This window comes from Sminthopsis crassicaudata, chromosome 5 (assembly GCF_048593235.1).
Source record: "Sminthopsis crassicaudata isolate SCR6 chromosome 5, ASM4859323v1, whole genome shotgun sequence".
Classification (NCBI taxonomy): Eukaryota; Metazoa; Chordata; class Mammalia; order Dasyuromorphia; family Dasyuridae; genus Sminthopsis; species Sminthopsis crassicaudata.
Genome location: NC_133621.1, coordinates 140,899,989 through 140,920,218, shown reverse-complemented (window position 1 = coordinate 140,920,218; position 20,230 = coordinate 140,899,989). Strand labels below are relative to the sequence as shown.

The 20,230-nt window shown below is 34.1% G+C and overlaps 1 protein-coding gene across 4 annotated transcripts in view; it reads right to left on the bottom strand.

Moving 5' to 3' along the window:
* The window catches only part of LAMB4 (laminin subunit beta 4), a 154,891-nt gene that overhangs the window by 66,299 nt on the left and 68,362 nt on the right, over positions 1-20,230 (bottom strand). For all 4 annotated transcript variants that reach the window (XM_074268333.1, XM_074268332.1, XM_074268331.1 and 1 more), the window contains 5 exons: positions 13,512-13,633; positions 12,017-12,137; positions 8,102-8,276; positions 3,563-3,706; positions 1-232 (listed from right to left, as the gene is read on the bottom strand). In XM_074268333.1, the coding sequence (XP_074124434.1) occupies positions 1-232; positions 3,563-3,706; positions 8,102-8,276; positions 12,017-12,137; positions 13,512-13,633 (794 nt within the window). The remainder of the gene's footprint in view (positions 233-3,562; positions 3,707-8,101; positions 8,277-12,016; positions 12,138-13,511; positions 13,634-20,230) is intronic.

Sequence of the window (20,230 nt, the reverse complement as noted above, 5' to 3'; positions counted from 1 at the left end):
CTTTCACAATGAAGTCCAGCTGTAAATCCTCCGCAGTTGAAGCATGACCCAGTCTCTGGGTCACAAAGTTCTGCAAAACCATTGCAGGGACAAGGACGGCATTTGGGAAATCCAAAATAACCAGGCAAGCACAGATCACAACGGTGACCTCCAATGTCCCTGTGGCAGGAGCACTGCCCTGTTATCTGATCACATATGGTGCTCTTAGAGCCTTGAGGATGGCACTCACATGCTAGATAAAGCAAAGAATCAAAATACAGAGTACAGTCTCACTGCTTTCTTTTTTGGAGAAGAACAATGCGACAAAGGCGGAGTAAAATAATTTTGTAATCAAAATGAGGAACAGTTGTCAGACTTAACAAAGTATACATAGCTGACGGCTAATACTTTTTTTGAAAACAAGAAAAAAAACCAAATTTCCAAAAGTTCCTCTATGTAATCCAAATTAATACATTTTTCTAAATACTTTATTTTTTTTGCTCTACACTGAAAAATCTTGATGAATTATCTCTCTAGGAAGATTCCAATTTACATACAAAATTTTCTAGGTTAGATCAGAGAGTGCTTACTTTTTAATTTTTTCATTTTTTTGGAGTGGGAGATGGATGACTGAAAAATCACTTAAATGTCAAGTATGGAGCTTTGTTTTCTTAGTTTCCCCAGCGTTTATCTCAGTGCTTGACACGTTTTTTGATTGACTGAGTGAATTTCCAATATGCAAATGAGACCATTTTTCATTTGATAAAATGACATTTGGATAGAATGATTGTTTGACTTAGGTAAGTTTATTGTGTAACAATCATTCAGATAAGGCTTATGAGGGTGCTTAAATCATTACAGACCCCAGGAAGTTGTATTTCTTCCCATCATGAAAAAAGACAGAGCTATTATTGTGTAATAGGTTTGGGAGGGCAAGATTTTCTGCTACAGTGGTAGTTTTTAAATTTCTCTGGAGAAAGACACAGTAAGAGTGAATTAAAGAGAGTAAGAGACAGCAGGAGAAGCAGCAGCAGTAGTAGTAGATATAGGATACTTTTGGGAAGACTTCATCTAAGATTTGTGTATTAGCTCAAGCATTTTCCTTTCCCTGGCATAATGTTGGGCTTATTAAGAAGATTCAGTAGGGGGTGAAGGAATTATACATATTTGGAAAAATTGCTAGAACAATGGTGAATTTACGCCATTCTTTTATTTTCCTTTCTGTTTCATTTCTGCATGCATGTAATTGGTGGCATCATTTATTACTAAATGTTTCTCTGCTATTTTGCATTTTGTTGATTTTATTATTTTTTTTACACAATAGATTTCTCTACAAAAATAAGAATATATGTGATTAAGAGTGTCAAGAGATCTGTGGATAGTTGATTATATCACATTCAATTTGCTAAGAGAACAACCCATCAGCCTGGAAATCAAGAGATTGCTTTGGGGTTCAGAGTATTTTATCAATTTTATTTATAATCTATATTTTTAAAGCTTTCCAAATTACAAAGAAAGGTAGTCATGTGAAACTGGAACTTTTCTTTAGACTAAAACTTTCATAACCTAATCTCATTATCACTAAATAAACATGTGGCTCTGTATACCTTTCTTCTACCCCCAACCCTGAAGGTGAGAAAGGAAAGGAGGAATACTAGTAGTGCCCTCAGGAAACAGTCATACCTTGAACCAGGCTAGGAGGGTAGAGATTTGATCAGGGAGAATTAATTCTACTCACTCTCCTGAAGGGAAAGGGGTAAAAAACACAACTCATCCAAATTGTTCTCAGTGACTTTGTTAGACATGAATTGTATAGAAAGTTCTATCTAAAACTTTGAGGTGCATTGCTCATGTTTTGGTTTGGGTACTTGGCTTGTGAGGTCTATTATGAATCTGAGATTTTGTGTGGAAAACAGACAAGCAAAATCCTTCCATTTATAATTTGTGCCATTGAAAAGAAATCCCAGCCTAATGATCTGTCTGGTTATATGACAAGCAAGAGTAACATGACACCTTCAACACCTTGAGGGATATTGGAAGGTCCATCTATTCAATTTTTCCTCTTCTTTTAGTGCTTAAAATTCTTACCATTATGACCATCTAGACAAGAAATGAACTATATAGTAAAGTGTAAAAAACATTAGATTAGAATTCAGGAGAACTGAGTGCAAGATTCTACTGCTTAGTTCAACATAAAGAAGATTATAAATATAATAAACTATATTAATAAAATAAGTAAAAAATATATGTGATTGTAAAAAAGAAAGAAAATAGAAAGTTCTACTTAAGTGGAAAATTACCAGTAGGGTACACCAACTAACTCTATGGATCATTTATTCATGCTCTTACGCCCAAAAGGGGAATTTAATTGAAGTTCTTAGAAGGATTCTGGTGTGAATTATAAATTATATATGATATATAAATCATATTTGTTATATATAATATATATAAATCACAAATAAAATATGAATTATAATAAGGACCAATATTTTTTCAACTTTAAAAAAAACTTTTATCAGAGAGTATGTTTTATAATCATTTTATCAACCAATATTGATTGAATGTAGAGAAAACACAAAAATGGAGAAAAAACAATTCTTGTCATAAATAAAATAAAGCTTCAAGTCTAGTATAATTTTTCATTCCCCTCCAAGCTGCACTTTGTATTTTTTTGGATTGTCTTTCCAATACCCTAGAACTTTATCTTTGGATTTCACACGTTAAAACTATCCTTCCCCCTTTGGCCTCTCTCTCTGAATGGCTGCTGATTTTTCCAACAACCTCCTTTTTAAGGATGAGTCCCAAATTAGCAATGTCTTCATTCTTTTTGAGGCTACACTCCTGATCCTCCCAGACTTTTTTATAATGCCTTATACATAGAGTATCTTCATCTCCTCTCCCCACCTCCTATCCTGCCCCACCCCAAAGAAATAAAACTCTCCTCCAAAGTGGTAACAATACTTGCAGCCTTTGAGGAAATATTGGACTTCAAGCAATGATCTCACGCCAGTGTTCTAAGGTCACCATTCCATTTATCCACCTCCAACTGGACTTTGGATCTGCTCTCCAACAACTGAAGTAGCCAGTCCGTCAATATTGCATATACCAAATACTATGTTAAGTGTTAGGAATACAAAGAAGGGCAAAGATAGCCCTTGCCTTCAAGGAGCTCACAAACAAATGTTGACCTAACAAGCAAAAAAATGTACCAAAAAACTTTGTACAGGATCAATAGGCAGTAATTAAGAGAGAGAAAAGGCTTTTCACAGTTTGACCCATACTGTTTCTGGAGCTTGCTCTAAGTGCAAACATTCCTAGTCAAGTCTAGTCAAATAGGATTGAGATTTGATCAATGTGGTCAGTTTATCTGTGTAATTTAGTTCACTTTCACCTAAATCACCCATCTCACTTTAAAAAAAAAAGAAAATTACTAAAATATTCATTTATATTTTGACAATATTTGATTTAAAATGTGTGTATGTATGAAATATCCAACTATACTTTGACAGTATTTGACTTAAAATGTATGAGTGTGTGTGTGGGTGTGTGTATGTGATCTTTCACACTGTTCTTTGGCTCTTACGGTGACATCCATGGTGGCCCAAACCGTAGGCTCCTGCCGAACACCGATCACAGCAGCGTCCAGCCACGTGGGGTTTACACTGACACTGGCCTCCCACTTTGCTGCAGCTTGACCCTGTGGAGCCCTGAGGGTGACACTTACAGGCTGTAAGCAAAAAGAAAGGAGACGGAGGCAATGAGCAAAAGAATCACTTGGGTTCTCCTTTGGGTGATTTTTAATGAGACCCACAAACTTCTAAGTAAGTACAAACTATGAGGAAATCGTTAATTCAGTGTAGTCCTGGATCTCAAGGAACAGAATAAAACCATATCTACCTTTCATCTAATTATAGCCTTTATTGAAAATGTATGTCAGTCATGAAATATTCATTTACTCACAAAGGATGCAAGGAAACATGGGCTTCTATTTCATCATCATTATTGAAATTCTTGTCTTGGTCTGGTTCTGAAAAATGAAGTTATACAAAGAACCACAATCCAATAGAGCCTGGAGCCAGGAAGACCTGAGTTCACAAATGGCCCTATATATTTTAATAGCTATATAACCTTGGACAAATTTTGTAAGCCTCAGTTTCCTTACCTGTAAAATGGGGATAACAGTATTTACCTCCCAGGATTGTTGTGAGGATAAAATGAAATAATATTGGCAAATTGTTTTGTTATAGAAATATAACACTAGAAGTGTTATACAAATGCTAACTTTTATTATCATTATTATCCAGACAAGAGACAGTGGCTGAGGGAATTACAGTCTGTGGGGCTTTAGGTTGAAGTCATTATACTGAACTAGACCTCATTTGTTGTTGTTATTCTTTTTTTTTTTTTTTCTTTGCTCAGGCAATTGGGGTTAAGTGACTGGCCCAAGGTCACAAGCTAGTGTGTCTGAGGTCAGATTTGAATTCAGGTCCTCCTAACTTCAGGGCTGGTGATCTCTCCACTGCCTCTGTTGTTGTTACTCTTAATGAGTCTGTCTTTTGGTCCTAAAGTAGCATTAAAATCTTTGCCAAATTCAAAATTGATAGAATATTTGGGATTTTTACCTCAGTGGCTATAAGACTTGAACTTGTTTTAGATAATAAAGGTCATCAATATTTATTTAATGCTTTAAATCTTGCAAAGTCCTTTACATATGTTATCTCCTTTGAAACTTGTAACCATTCTGAGAGACAGGTACTATATGTGTTATTATCTGCATTTTATAGATGAGGAAACTAAATTTAGGGAGCTTAAGTGACAGCCAATAAATGTCATCTTATTACCTATTAGAAGCTGGGTCTTTCTGACTTCAGGCTCAGAGGACCATCTCTGATGTCATGTTGCCTCTCCCATTGTCCATCGGACTTTCTGATTTGTTTCATTATTGACACATAAGCCAAAATTAATATGAGATGATAGTACAAGCTCCCTGATAATGAGGTGTTGGAAGATAGCCAATTCATTAGCACTGAAGCAGTATTGGATATAACCAAATACCCAACTTGACAAGTATGATTAATAGTGCATGGAGATATTAAATAGAATTTAAAAAGCCCTCCATTTGTCAAATGCTCAGTCTGTGCCATACAATATCTTAAGTACTGAGGATACAAATAAAAATTTGAGCTTGTCTCTGTGCCCCAGGAATATGTAATATAACTGGAGGAGACACAGTTAAAGGAGGATTCATTTTTATAGCAGACAGAAAAGCCAGGAAATAGGCAAGGGGAAGGAAAAAGGCAGACAGGTAAGACTTCAGGGACAATCAAGAGTAATGGCAGAGCAAATAATACCCTACTAGTCAGCCAAAAAACATTTACTAAGTACTTTCTGTGTTCCTGACACTTCTAAATTTTGGGGATGCAAAAAGAGGAAAGAAGCAGATCCTACTCTTAAGGATTTCATAATCTAATGAATATCCTACCAGTCAGTCAAAAACATTTATTAAATACCTACTGTGTTCCAGGCACTGCAAAGTTTTGGGAATACAAAAAAAAAAAAAAAAAAAAAAAAAAAAAAAAAAAAAAGGAAAGAAACAGATCCTGCTCTCAAGGATCTCATAATCTAATAGGGAACACAACATGTAAATAACTATGTAGAAACTAATACATATAGGATAAAATGGAAATAAAGAGGGAAAGCATTAGCATTAAATAAAATTGGGAAAAGATTTTGGTAGAAATAGGGATTTTAGCTGGGTTGACTGAAGCCAAGGAAGCCATGATGAGGGAGAGCATTCTAAGTATAGGGGAAAACAAGTGAAAATTCCTGGCATTTGGAAATGGAATGTCTTATGCAAGGAATAGCAAAAAGGCCTATGTTACTGGATCACATAATAAGAAGGGAGCTGTATTAAGAATGGAAAAGGGGGAGTAAGCTTTAAAGGGCTTCTAATACCAATTGGGGGAATGGCAGGTTCAATGGTTAGTATGGAATGGGGTTCTGGGATATTATACCAAAGGCAGGGATATGGGGGTGAAAATCCTGACAAGTACGTATCCTGAATCTGGTGGGCACTAATCAATGAAGGAATGAGAATTGGTTAGAGAAGAGAGAGGGTCATAGCTTTTCTCAGTGATAGCAGTTGGTGGTGGTCTGTCTTCCAGCTGTGGCTAGGGCCATTTGGCCAACTTATGGGAGTGCCCATGAACAGAGTGGAAAGTAGGATCATAGGAACAAAGATTTAGATGAAACAGAAATAATATAGTTAAATCCCTTTGTTTAATAGGTGAAGAAACTGCAGCCCAAAGAATCTATATGGTTGATCTTAGATGACAAAAATAATAAGTGACATAATTGGGATGGAAACCTGTCTTCTACCCAAATCCAGTGTTTTTTGTTTTCTCCTCAATGCACCAAATATTTGAATGACACAGTGAAACATAACTATTGATCTATGATAGAATGACTACTTACTAAGGATGGGATAAGTGACAAAATAAAATAACAATTATTATTTTAATCATAATTTGTTGAAATATAAATTTACTGTATTGAATATTCTGATAGAGAATCATAGTTAAAACTTGGAAAGCACAAGAGTGGTCATGAATCCAAAGAATGGAAAGAATTAGTCGGGGTAGGTGGGAAATATCCATTTATTAATGTATAAAAAGTGCTTTGTATTTTAAAAGTGCTTAACACATGCTTACTAAATTAGTACTATTTTATTTAATTATTATTACATGGAATATGCTTTTCTTTTGGTTATCAGAAGAAATTATCCTTGTTTTTGATTTCCTCAAGGGATATTTGAAATCACAAAGTTTGAAAGGACCTTAGAAGTTATCTAGTCTCACCTGTCCATTACCTTTGCAGTTTCTCCAACAGTTCATACCTAGCTTTCAACATTTCTAAGAAAGGAAGATCCCAGAACCTTTAAAAAACCAATTGTGAGCAGAGCAGATAAGAAAGATCTAGGGGAATTCCTTTGTTTTCAGGGGCAGAACTCAGGGACTCATCAATCATTCTAGCCTTTTCTAACTAGGAAAAGAAGCTGTGTAATTAGCCCATATTAATTCTTCTTGGCTTCTTTTTTTTCCCCCTTATGCCAAAAGGACCTATATAAAGGTATTCAGAAATATTACACTGTAATGGAAAGAATGCCTATTTGGAAGTTAGGAGATGTAGGTTATAGTCTTGGCTCTATCATAAACTATGATCTTGTCCCTTAGCTGGGTTTTCTTTTTCTTTTTTTTTTTAAATGTGGGAATGGATTAGATGATCTCTAAGGTTTCTTTTAGTATTTATAGTTTCTAATTCTAAGAAAATACATCCATGAGTGCAGGATTAAATATTGTTCACCAATTAATAACATAAGACAAATGTATATATTCTTGAAATTATTTTATGATGAGACTGGGATGTTGGGAGGTACAAATTGCTTATACACTGTGATGAGATGCTTCCTCTAAAGCTACCGAAGAAACAGCTGAGAAAGGGAGTGAATTACTCCTTTTTTATTTCTTCTTGGGTACTTATGAGACCTGGATGTTAGGAAGAGCATTGGTTTTTGAATAATTTGAGTGTATGCAGAAGTTTGTCATAGAGCTAAGGGAATGAGGTGGTAAAGTACTTGGAGAAGAAATAGAGTGAATGTTGGAGAAATTTGGGGAAAGCTGGGAGGAGCAATGGGGGAAGGTGATGGTGTTTGGGGTGTTTGTTCAAGGATCTCCTCTTCTTTGGTCATTATTGGGTATAGGGATATTTGTGTTAATCCAGGCTTCTCCTTACTTGACTATGAGCATCAATATTCCCTGTACTAATATAGGCAACTAGTGACAATGATGCTATGAAATGACTTATGCAATACTTCATGTCTGCATAATACCAAATAAGCTTGTTCCTATTTCCCATCTCTAGATCAGTTAAAGATCTGCAATTTGCTTAGTGTAATAAACTATGGTACACCTCATGCACAAACTATTCTTGGGACAAATAGATAGGATTTATATTTTCTTTTGAAGGATATTTGGAGTTGTTGCTACAGAAATTCTTTCTGTTCTCTCTAAAAAGCACATCAAGATGATAATATCTAAGTACAATTTTTTAAACATGTACTTACCAACTGCTCCATTGTGTATCATAGAAGATATGCTAACCACAAGTCTTTCACACCACTCAGGCAAAATTTGATGATGTGGTTTCGAAGCAATTTCTATACAGTTGTTTACTTGGTGCTCATCTAAATGTTTACTGCAGAAATTCTCTACTGAATCAATTTGAGGAATAAGGCCAAGCTTTTGAAGTAAAAAATCATAAATATGTAATTAAAAACAGTCAATAATCTTATATGACAACACTTTTTAATACTTTAAACTGATCACTTCTACAACATATGCCAAATATAACACAATTAGCCTATAACATGTCAAAACTTCAAGGATATATAACTTCATTGATATGGAGGTTTCCTTTACTACTTAAGATATCAATTCCATTTCCCCAATAAATAATGATCTTCTAGATATCCTTCCTCCCTCTGCCAACTTTGTTTGTCAACAGAGTCCAAATTTAAGCTCTTCTGCAAAGAAGTCCAGTAATAATAGTGAGAGTTAGTATTTTAGGAATCAACTGGCACATTCTTCTCATTTTACAATGTACAAACTGAGTCCCAGGGAGAAGGAATGTGGTTAAAATCATGTTCCAGAGAACCAGGACTGGTACCTAGATCTATGAATCACATGCTTTTAGCAGAGGAACCATTTTTTTTCTTTTTTCTTTTTTTTTTTTATCAAATCCTTTTATTTTCAAAACTTTTGTAAAGATAATTTTTTTCTTTCTTTTTTATTTTGCTGAGGCAATTGAGGTCAAGTGACTTGCCTAGTCACATAGCTAGGAAGTGTTAAGTGTCTGAGGTCAGATTTGAACTCAGGTCCTCCTGACTTCAGGGCCAGTGCTCTAACCACTGTGCCACCTAGCTGCCCCCTGCAAAGATAATTTTCAACATTGATATTTACAAAATCTTGTGTTCCAAATTTTTTCCCTTTCCTTCCCCCCACCTCCTGCCCTAGATGAAAGTAATCCAATATATGTTAACTATGCGCAATTTTTCTATACATATTACCACTATTATCACCCTGCACAAGAAAAATCAGATTAAAAAGGAAAAAAAATGAGAAAGAAAACAAAAAACAAGCAAATGACAACAAAAAAAGGTGAAAATACTATGTTGTAACCCATACTCAGTCCCCATATTCCTCTCTCAGGATGCAGATGGCTTTTTCCATTACAAGATCATTGTAACTGGCCTGACTCTTCTCAGTGTTGAATAGAGCCATGTCCATCAGAGTTGAACATCCTATAATCTTGTTGTTGCCATGTATAATGATCTCCTGGTTCTACTCGTTTCACTTAGCATCAGTTCATGTAACTCTCTCCAGGTCTTTATGAAATCATCCTGCTGGTCATTTCTTACAGAACAATAATATTCCATAACATTAATATACCATAACTTTTTCAGCCATCCCCCATCTGATGGACATCTACTCCATCTCCAATTTCTAGCCATTGCAAAAAGGTCTGCTACAAACATTTTTGCACAAAAATGTCCTTTTCCCCTTTTTATGATCTCTTTGGGATACAGGTTCAGTAGAGATACTGTTGCATCAAAGTGTATCAAAGTTTGATAGCACTTTGGTCATAGTTCCAAACCAGAATGGTTGTATCAGTTCACAACTCCACCAACAATGTATTAATGCTCCAGTTTTCCCCCTTCCCCTCCATCATTCATTATTATCTTTTCTTGTTATCTTAGCCAATCTAAGAGGTGTGTAGTGGTACCTCAGAGTTGTCTTAATTTGCATTTCTCTGATCAATAGTGATTTAGAGATGACTAGAAATGGTTTTAATTTATTCATCTGAAAATTGTCTGTTCATATTCCATGACCACTTATCAACTGGAGAATCGCTTGAATTCTTATTAAATTTGAGTCAATTCTCTATATATTTAAGACATGAGGTTTTTATCAGAACTCTTGGAGGTAAAGCTTTTTTACCTCAGTTTATTGCTTCCTTTTAATCTTGTTTGCATTGGTTTTGTTTGTGCAAAATTTTTTAACTTAATATAATCAAAGTCATCCATTTTACATTCCATAATGTACTCTGGTTCTTCTTTGGCCACAAATTCCTTCCTTCTCCACAGGTCTGAGAGGTAGACTATCCTTTGTTCTTCTAATTTGCTTATAATATCACTCTTTACATCTAAATCATGAACCCATTTTGATCTTATCTTAGTATAAGGTATCTAGTTTCTGCCATACTAATTTCCAATTTTTGTCAAATAGTGAGTTCTTATCCTAGAAGCTGGAGTTTTTGGATTTATCAAACACTAGATTACTATTTTAATTGACTATTGTGTTTTGTGAACCCAACCTATTTCACTGATCAATTATTATATTTTTTAGCCTGTACCAAATGGTTTTGATGACTGCTGTTTTAGGTTTGGTACAGCTAGGCTACCTCCATTTGCAATTTGTTTTAATTAATTCCCTTGAAATTCTTGACCTTTTGTTCTTCCAGATGAATTTTGTTATTATTTTTTCTATCTCTGTAAAATAATTTTTTGGGGAGTTTGATTTGGTATGGCACTGAATAAGTAGATTAATTTAGATAGTACTGTCATTCTTATTGTATTGGCTTGGCCTACCTATGAATACTTGATATTTTTCCAATTAATTAGATCTGACTTTATTTGTGTGGAAAGTGTTTTGTAATTTAAGCAGTACTATCATTTTTTATTATATTGGCTTGCTCTACCCATAAGTACTTGATATTTTTCCAATGATTAGATCTGACTTTATTTATGTGGAAAGTGTTTTGTAATTGTGTTTATGTAGTTCTTGACTTTGCCTTGGCAGGTAGGCTCCCAAATTTTTTATATTATCTACAGTTATTTTAAATGGAATTTCTCTTTGTATTACTTGCTGCTGGACTTTGTTGGTAACATTAAAAATGCTAATGACTTATGTGGATTTGTATTTTGCAACTTTGCTAAAGTTGTGAATTATTTCTTGTAGTTTTTTAATTGATTCTTTACGATTCTCAAGTATACCATCATATCATCTGTAAAGAGTGATGATTAGATTTAGAGGAACCATTTCTACTGGAATTAGAGAATCTAGTTTTGAAACTAGCCTTTGAAACTAGCTAGATGGCACAACCGAGTGGCTTGAAGTTAGAAGACTTATCTTCATAAATTCAAATCTGCTCTCAGACTGTGAGCAAATCACTTAACCCTATTTGCCTCCATTTCCTCATCAATAAAATGAACAGGAGAAGGAAATGGCAAATCATTCCAATATGTTTGCCAAGAAAACCCCAAATGAGGTCACAAAGAGTTGGACACAACTGAAAACAACTGAACATTTGACACTTAGTATCTCTGTAAACTTGAGCAAATCTTTCAGATGGTTTCATCATCTTTAGATGATATTGAAGTATATGACTTTTGAAATCCCTTCCAGTTCTAATTTCATAGTCTTATGATAGAGGTGTACATCCTGACTCTGCCATTTACTCATTTTACTTGTTTGGATTTCATAAAAAATTAATAATACATAACCCAAAACTGTGATTATGACTCTAAGTTTAGTATTCTTTCCACTACTGGTTCCTTTGTGGGATCCAAATTTAGCCTAAGAAAATTAGGAAAGTATTTTTTTTTAACTCTAAACTTTGTTTTAATTTAATTTGATTGTGTTCAACTGTTATACCACATACTATTTTGTAAATGAAAACCCATTATAATTAGAATATTTTCATAGTCTAAAGTATTAAAATAACTAAATTCTTTTGATTGGGGTATGAAATGGACCTGGCCTAATGAAGCATTCTAAAGTAGTAAGTATAATATGAAGATTCTAGCCCATAATTGCTTTAAATTTATAAAGTATGCAAACATATTCTCTCTAGATAGTTTAAAAGTAAAGTTACCAAGGGATTTAGGTTCAAAGGAAGCAACATTCATGTAGCCACTTACCGAATCAATCAAAATATGTCCATGAGTCTGTGAATTCATAATAAATGGCTGAGAAAAATGAACATCTATAGAATACTGTATGTCTGGTTCTAGACAGACTGGTGTGGCAAATAGTGCGATTCTGTATAAAAAGAAATTTATCTGGATTAGTGATAGACATCTTTGCTTACTGTTATATAACATTGTCATTCACTCATTTGTTACTTCCTTATTCATTTGACCAACATTTATGCAATATCTACTATATGCCAGAGTAAGTAGTTAGCACAGGGCTTGAAATCAAGAAAACTCATCTATCTTCTTGAATTCAATTCTATCCTCAGACACTTACTAATTGTATGACCCTGGGCAAATAACTTAATCCTGTGTGCCTCAGTTTTCTCATTTTCCGTAAAATGAGCTGGAAAAAGAAATGGCAAACTCCTCCAAGTGTCTTTGCCAAGAAAGCCTAAATGAGGTCATTAAGAGTCAGGTATGACTGAAAAATGATTAAATAATAATAACAATGAAATTGTAAGAGTCTATAAAGCTGGTACATGGACTTTACTATGAAACCCCCCCAAAATATTTTAAATTAAAACATATATCTAACAGTCTGTACAGTAGATATTCAATAATTTCCATTGATGTAACTTCTCTACCTGTTAAAGATAGAAGGGATAGTTCAAAGAAATTTCTGAAAATAGCTTCCAAATAATCCCAAGTGTTTTCCTAGCTAAAGGAGTCAGATCTATTCTAGTGCACCTGGATTATAATGGGTTATAAAACCACCAATTTCTGTTTTATCATGACTAATATCTCTGAATGTGCCACAGGCTGGAAACTGTTTCAATATTCAACACATTCAATATGTTGACATGTGGTACAGTCATATAAACAGAAGCTAAGCTAAAAATTTTTGGACCTATCCAAGTCAACTGAGGGAGGAAGGAATACCATCAGGTTGTTGTTGGGGAGGGCAACATGTATGGTAGGAGAGGCACAGACTGGGAGCTTGCCTGGGTGCAATCACTGCTGGAAAAAAGTTGGTATCTGGCAGCTTCTTTTTTATTATATTCAGATATTTCTACTTTATAGATGATCTAAAAGGGCTATCAGTGCCCCTTATATTTTAACACTATGGGACAAAGCTCCAATTGGCCTACCTTAGTTATGGCTCTACATATGGTTATAGAGAATTAAAACAAGTTGATATTCCATTCTTAGGGGAACAGGATAGGACAACTATTTTGATTTAGTGTTCTGTTAGTCAGGATGGCCTATGTTTATGCATTGTTAAAAGTCCTCCATGGAACCCAATCACTGATCTCAACTTCTCACCTTAATCTTTTTGGAGTTGAAAGGAATACAAAAACTAATTGAACATTTCTTTTTTCATCCTAGTCATATTTTAATTTCTCACATTTCAAAGCAACTTCTATTTATAAATTTTTAGCACGCTAATAATGTCCAAATATATAACTCTGGAATATATAAGAAAGGTTGATAGTCCTACCTCCCTGAAGCTGGTAAGGTCAGAGTCTGAGGCTCTTGTAGGTGTGCTTTATGTCTGCAATATTCACTTCTTGAAGCTCCAGAAGGGCGAATCTCTATGCGGGCTGTCCAGTCAGCTGAAGACTAAATATTCAATAAACAAAAAGTTGTATTGTTAAGGGGGGAGAATTCTATCAAGTGTATGACATAAGTAGTCATGACATATGACAGTCATGACATTGATAAAGACATGGAACTGAATTTATAACCAATGGCTCACTTGAATTGTGAAGTAGAGAGAAGGCACATTTTTACTGGCTGTAGCTGTGCTCAAGACCTAGAAAAACTTGACACTGACAACTAGTTTAACCTTAACTATCCCCCCTCAAGACAAAAAAAATTCTTGACAACACCCTCTGGATTCGAGAACAGTCTTGTAATTTGGAAGACTCTTTGGGATTATTAAATGATATTGCACAAACATAGGCTAATTGCCCGTATTCTGGAAGCTGTTCAAATTGAGGCTGCTTACAAAGCTGTTAAAGATATGTCTAGTCTATGGACAAATACATAATTTATCATCTTGGGAAGGCTTTTGTGTGCATTTGCCAACTCAAAATTCATTAAGGTTCTTTGGTTGATTTAAGATAGTGTGGGAAGATTAGCATGCTCATCATTTCAAGATAACCAGAGCTCTAAATTCCAGCTGCAAGAGTGAAGGTGGTTGTGAGCAGAGCTGTAAATTAGTATGGTATTAACTGTTCTGTACTATAGTTACCCTTAGCCGGCCCTCCTTTAACCCTTCCCTTTTCCCCTCTATACTATAACTTATATGAGGCCTGCTTTCTTTTCATTATTATTATTTATTTATTTGTAAACATTCTTTTCTTTTTTAATTTTAAGTTCCAAAATCTCTCCCTTCCTCCTACTTCCTCCCCCACCCACTGAAATGGCAAGTAATATGATTTCAATTATACATGTTAAATCATGAAAACATTTCCATATTAGCCACATTTCAAAGAAAAAAAGAGGAAAATAAAGTTAAGAAAATTAGACTTCAATTTGCCCTGAGAGTTAATCTAAATAGGAGATAGATTTTTTTCATCATAAGTCTTTTGGAAGAGACTTGGATTATATTGATAAGAGGAGCCAAGTCTTTAACAATTTCATGGAATTAAAAATAGCTTTGATTTCTTCTTCTGAGAATTATCTTTTCATATCCTTTGACTACTTCTTTTGGGAAGTGGCTCTTTTTTTTATAAATTTGACTCAATTTTATATTCACCATATACTTGAAAAATGAGGTCTTTCAGAGAAATTTGCTGTAATTTAAAAAACATTATTTCATTTTCCATGGTAACTTTTTAGAATAATGTGGTTTCTCAGATTATCTCTTTTAATTAGGTCTATTTTTGCTTTTGCTTTATTTAAGATCATGATTGCTGTCCCTGCTGTGTTTTAAAAAAATTTTACTTGAAGCTTAACAGATTTCATTCCAGTCATTTATTTTAACTCTCTGTGTTTTTCTTTTTTCAAAGGTATCTTGTAAAAAAAAAAAAAAACAAACAAACATGTTATTGGATTCTGGATTCTAATCCATTCTGCATATAGCAGATCTGCTTCTGTTTTGTAAGTGATTCATCCCATTCCCATTCCCAATTATGATTACTGTATATTTCCCTCCATCCCATTATCTTCCTTTTATTTCCAAGCCAAGTAAAGGGCATTCATTTGAATATATCTTTGGGTTAGAGGTGATGCATCCTATATGTCTTCTTAAGGTAAAGGGACACCTAAGGAGAATAAGGGATACCGAAGGGCTTACAGGAGAATTGGGACTAGAGAATGACAGAATAATTGGGGCTGAGGTAGCAGTTAAGTTTCTACCAATCCCCCCTCAAAGAACTGGGACTCAAATTCATTTAGACTATCAATAAAAGTCTCATATGAAATTTCTAAAAGCTGATAAGGAGCATAGAGCTCGCTCTGCCTAAAGGTCCAGTAATGAGAGGTTGAAGATCATCTCATCATCAGAAGTTTCTTCCTTTCTTCATCCTGTCCTTTCTCAAAAATCTATTTTGCTTCTAATTATTGTCACCCTTGATCCACTTTCTCCTTTATCATCTCTCCCCCTTTCCCTTATTCATTTTTCCTCCTTTCTCCTATTGGGTAAATTACATTTCTATCCATAACTGAGTACACATGTATATTCTTAGCTCTTTGAATGAATTTTGGTGAGAGTAAAATTCAAGCATTGCCTGCTAAGCCTTCATTTCTTCTGTAAAAGCTCTGTCTTGTCTAAAAGGTGAAAAGAATCACCATTTTATCTCTCCCTTTCTCCTCCCACTGCATCCCTCTTCCTCGCCCCCTAATTTTTTTTTTTTGGAATGGCTGCCAAGTATTTTTTAAGTGCCCTAATAATCATAAAATTCTTAGAATTTATAGTTATCATTTTTCCATATAGGAATGTAAATAATTTAATTTAATTGCATTATATTTACTTTAGTTTTAGTTACTTTTTAAATAATATTTAGCATTTTGTTTCTTCCCAATTACACCTAAAAACAATTTTTAACATTCATTTTTAGATCTTTGAGTTTGAAATTCTTTCACTTCCTCCTTCTCTACCCACCTCATTGAGAAAGCATATAAGATATATTTTCCTATTAGTCATGTTATAAAAGGAGAAAGAAAAAAAACCTCAAGATAAATAAAGAAAATTTAAAAAGAGTATTTCAATTTGTATTCAGACACCATCAGTTGTATGGGGATAGATAAGATTTTCATTTCATCCAGATTGTTTCTGGATCATTATATTGTTGAGAATGGCTAAGTCATTCACAGCTTACATCTTACAGTTTTGCTGTTCCTTTGTACACAGCACATTTTACTTTGCATCAACTCATGTAAATCTTGCCAGATTTTTCTGATAGCATCCTGATAGTCATTTCTTAAGGAACAATGGTATTCCATCACAATCATAATATAGCACAATTTGTTCAATCCTGCCCCAATTGATGTCAAGTCATACAATTTCCAATACACTGCACCAGAAAAGAGCTGCTATAAATATTTTCCTACATATAAGTCTTTTTCCCTTTATAAAAAAATCTCTTTTGGGTTGCTGAACTAGTAGTTACACTGTTAGATCAAAGAAAGAGTAGGCATAGTTTTATAGGTCTTTGGGCATAGTTCTAAAATGTTCTACAGAATGGTTGAATCGGTTCACAATTCGATCAACAGTGCATTGATGTCTCATTTTTTCCACATCCTTTCCAACATTTGGTATTTTCCTTTTCTGTTATATTAGTAAATCTAACAAGTATGAGGTAGAACCTCAGAATTGTTTTAATTTGCATTTCTCTAATCAAAATGATTTAGAGCACCTTATCATATAGCTATAGATAGCTTTGATTACTTAATCTGAGAACTGTTTGTATCTCTTGATCATTTGTCAATTGGGAAATGGCTTCTATTTTTATGAATTTGACTCTGAAGTCTTCCGTTTGAATATCAAATTTTCTATTCAGCTCTTGTGTTTTTCATCAGGAATACTTGAATGTGCTCTATTTCATTAAATATCTATTTTCTCCCTGGAGGATTATAGTCAATTTTTTTCTGGGTATATAAATCTTGGTTGTAGTTCTAACTCCTTTGCATGGTGGAATATTATATTTCAAGACCTCTACTCCTTTTTTATGGAAGCCACTAAATCTTATGAGATTCTGACTGTGGTTTTAAAATATTTAATTTGTTTCTTTCTGATTGACTGAAGTATTTATTCTTTGACCTGGGAGTTTTGGATTTGGCTACAGTATTCATAGAAGTTTTCATTTGGAGATATCTTTCAAGAAGTTGTTGTGAATTCTTTCAATTTTGATTTTACCCTCTGGATCTAAGATATCTGAGCAATTTCCTTGATAATTTCTTGAAATATGCAATGTTTAGGCTCTTTCTTTGATCATTGCATTAAGGTAGTCCAATAATTTTTAATTTATCTCTTCTGGATGTTTTCTAGGTCAGTTGTTTTCCTGATGAGATATTTCACTTTTTCCTGAAAAATTTTCCATTCTTTTGACTTAAAAAATTGTTTCTTGATGTCTCATGGAGTCATTTGCCCAATTCTACTTGCCCAAGTCTAAACTTCTTTTCTTCAGTGAAATTTTGTACCTTATTTCCTATTTGGCAATTCTTTCTTTTTTATTATAGCTTTTTATTTAGAAGATATATGTATAGGTAATTTTTCAACGTTGACACTTGCAAAACCTTTTGTTCCAACTTTTCCCCTCCTTCCCCCCACCCCTTCCCCCAGATGGCAGGTTGACCAATACATGTTAAATATGTTACAGTATAAGTTAAATACAATATATGTATACATGTCCAAAAAGTTATTTTGCTGTACAAAAGGAAATAAAAAATGAGGACAAAAATAGAGGGATTGGGAATTCTATGTAGTGGTTCATAGTCATCTCCCAGAGTTCTTTCGCTGGGTGTAGCTGATTCAGTTCATTACTTCTCTATTGGAACTGATTTGGTTCATCTCATTATTGAAGATGTCCATGTCCATCAGAATTGATCATCATATAGTATTGTTGTTGAAGTATATAATGATCTCCTGGTCTTGCTCATTTCACTCAGCCTAAGTTCATGTAAGTCTCTCCAGGCTTTTCTGAAATCATCCTGCTGGTCATTTCTTACAGAACAATAATATTCCATAATATTCATATACCACAATTTATTCAACCAATCTCCAATTGATAGGCATCCACTCAGTTTCCAGTTTCTGGCCACTACAAAGAGGGCTGCCACAAACATGCTTGCACATACAGGTCCCTTTCCCTTCTTTATGATCTCTTTGGGATATAAGCCCAGTAGTAATACTGCTGGATCAAAGGGCATGCACAGTTTGATAACTTTTTGAGCACAGTTCCAAATCATTCTCCAGAATGGCTGGATGTATTCACAATTCCACTAGCAATGTATCAGTGTCCCAGTTTTCCCACATCCCCTCCAACATTCTGCATTATCTTTCCTTGTCATTGTAGCCAATCTGAGAGGTGTGTAGTGGTATCTCAGAGTTGTCTTAATTTGCATTTCTCTGATTAGTAATGACTTGGAGCATCTTTTCATATGGCTAGAAATAGTTTCAATTTCTTTGTCTCAGAATTGTCTGTTCATATCCTTTGACCATTTATCAATTGGAGAATGGCTTGATTTCTTATAAATTAGAGTCAATTCTCTATATATTTTGGAAATGAAGCCTTTATCAGAACCTTTGACTGTAAAAATGTTTTCCCAGTTTAAGCAATTCTCTTTTTAAGAATTTTTTCTTAAGTGCATTTTAATGCTTCTTTTACCACTATGCTAATTTTGTTTTTTTTTTTAAGATGTTATTTTATTCAGTATTTTTAGGGTCTTCTTTTACCAAACTTACATATTATTTTCATAATTTTCTTGTATCAATTTAATTTCTTTTCCTAATTTCCCTCTACTACTCTTATCTTCTTTTGATTCTTCTAAAATTTTGCAGTTTCAGTCCAAGCTTCAGTTTTAAGGGTTTTTGTTTTGTTTTGTTTTGTTTTACTTTGTAGCTGTCTTCACGTTGTTGCCTTCTTCTGAGCTTATGTTTTGGAGTAACTTTTTATGTCACATTCTTTTTGTTGTTTTTTGTTCATTTTCTAGTGTATTTCTTGACTTTGACTTTTTCCCTGGGGGAGGACAGGAAGGGAACAAACCTGTCCCAAGCTCTAGGCTTTTTTGTGCTACTACTTTCAGAGCTAGTTCTGAGGGTCTACATATTTTTGGTTCTTTTAAGGTAGTGTGATCCTGGAAAAGGCATTGTTGCTGTTCTCCTGGTCTATATTCTGGTCTTTAACAAAGAAAAGACCCTGGTCCCCTACAGCTCTAGTTCTTTTCTTTACAGGGAAAACTATTACAAGGATTCCTGCTTTCTTTGTACTACTGACTACCAATGTTCCTCTCTGCCTTGGAACTTTGACCCAGAATGTCTTTAAGATGAGAGCTCCCAAAGCTGCTGCTGCTGTGGTCTTTGTTGGTCTAGACAAACTTCTACCAGACCTCCACCCTATGTGGGCTGGAAAAAATCTCAATTCTTATTGATTCTGATGCTCCAACATTTGATTTGAGGTATTATTTTAAAGTTATTCAGATGACTATTTGAAAAAAATTGCTGGGAAAATTGGAAAATAGTGTGGCAGAAATAAGGCAGTGACCAACATCTAACACTCTATGCCAACATAAGGTTAAAATGGATTCATGATTTAGTCATAAAGAGTAATAATATAAGCAAATTTGGAGAGCAAGAAGTAGTTTGCCTGTCAGATTTGTGGAGAAGGAAGGAATTTATGGCCAAGCAAGAACTAGTAAACATTACAAAATACAAAATAGATAATTTTGATGGTATTAAATTCAAAAGTTTTTGCAAACAAAACCAACACCTTCAAGATTAGAAGAGAAGCAGAAAGTTGAAATTTTTTACATCCATTTTTTTCTGATAAAGTTCTCTTTCTAAAATATATAGAAAACTCAAATTTGTAAGTATACAAGTTATTCCCTAACTGATAAATGGTCAAAGGATATGAATAGATAATTTTTAGATGAAGAAAGTAAAGCCATTTCTAGTCATAGAAAAATGTTCTCAACTGTTATTGATTAGAGAAATAAAAATTAAAACAACTCTGAGATATCACTTTATGCCTCTCAGACTAGCTAAGATGACAG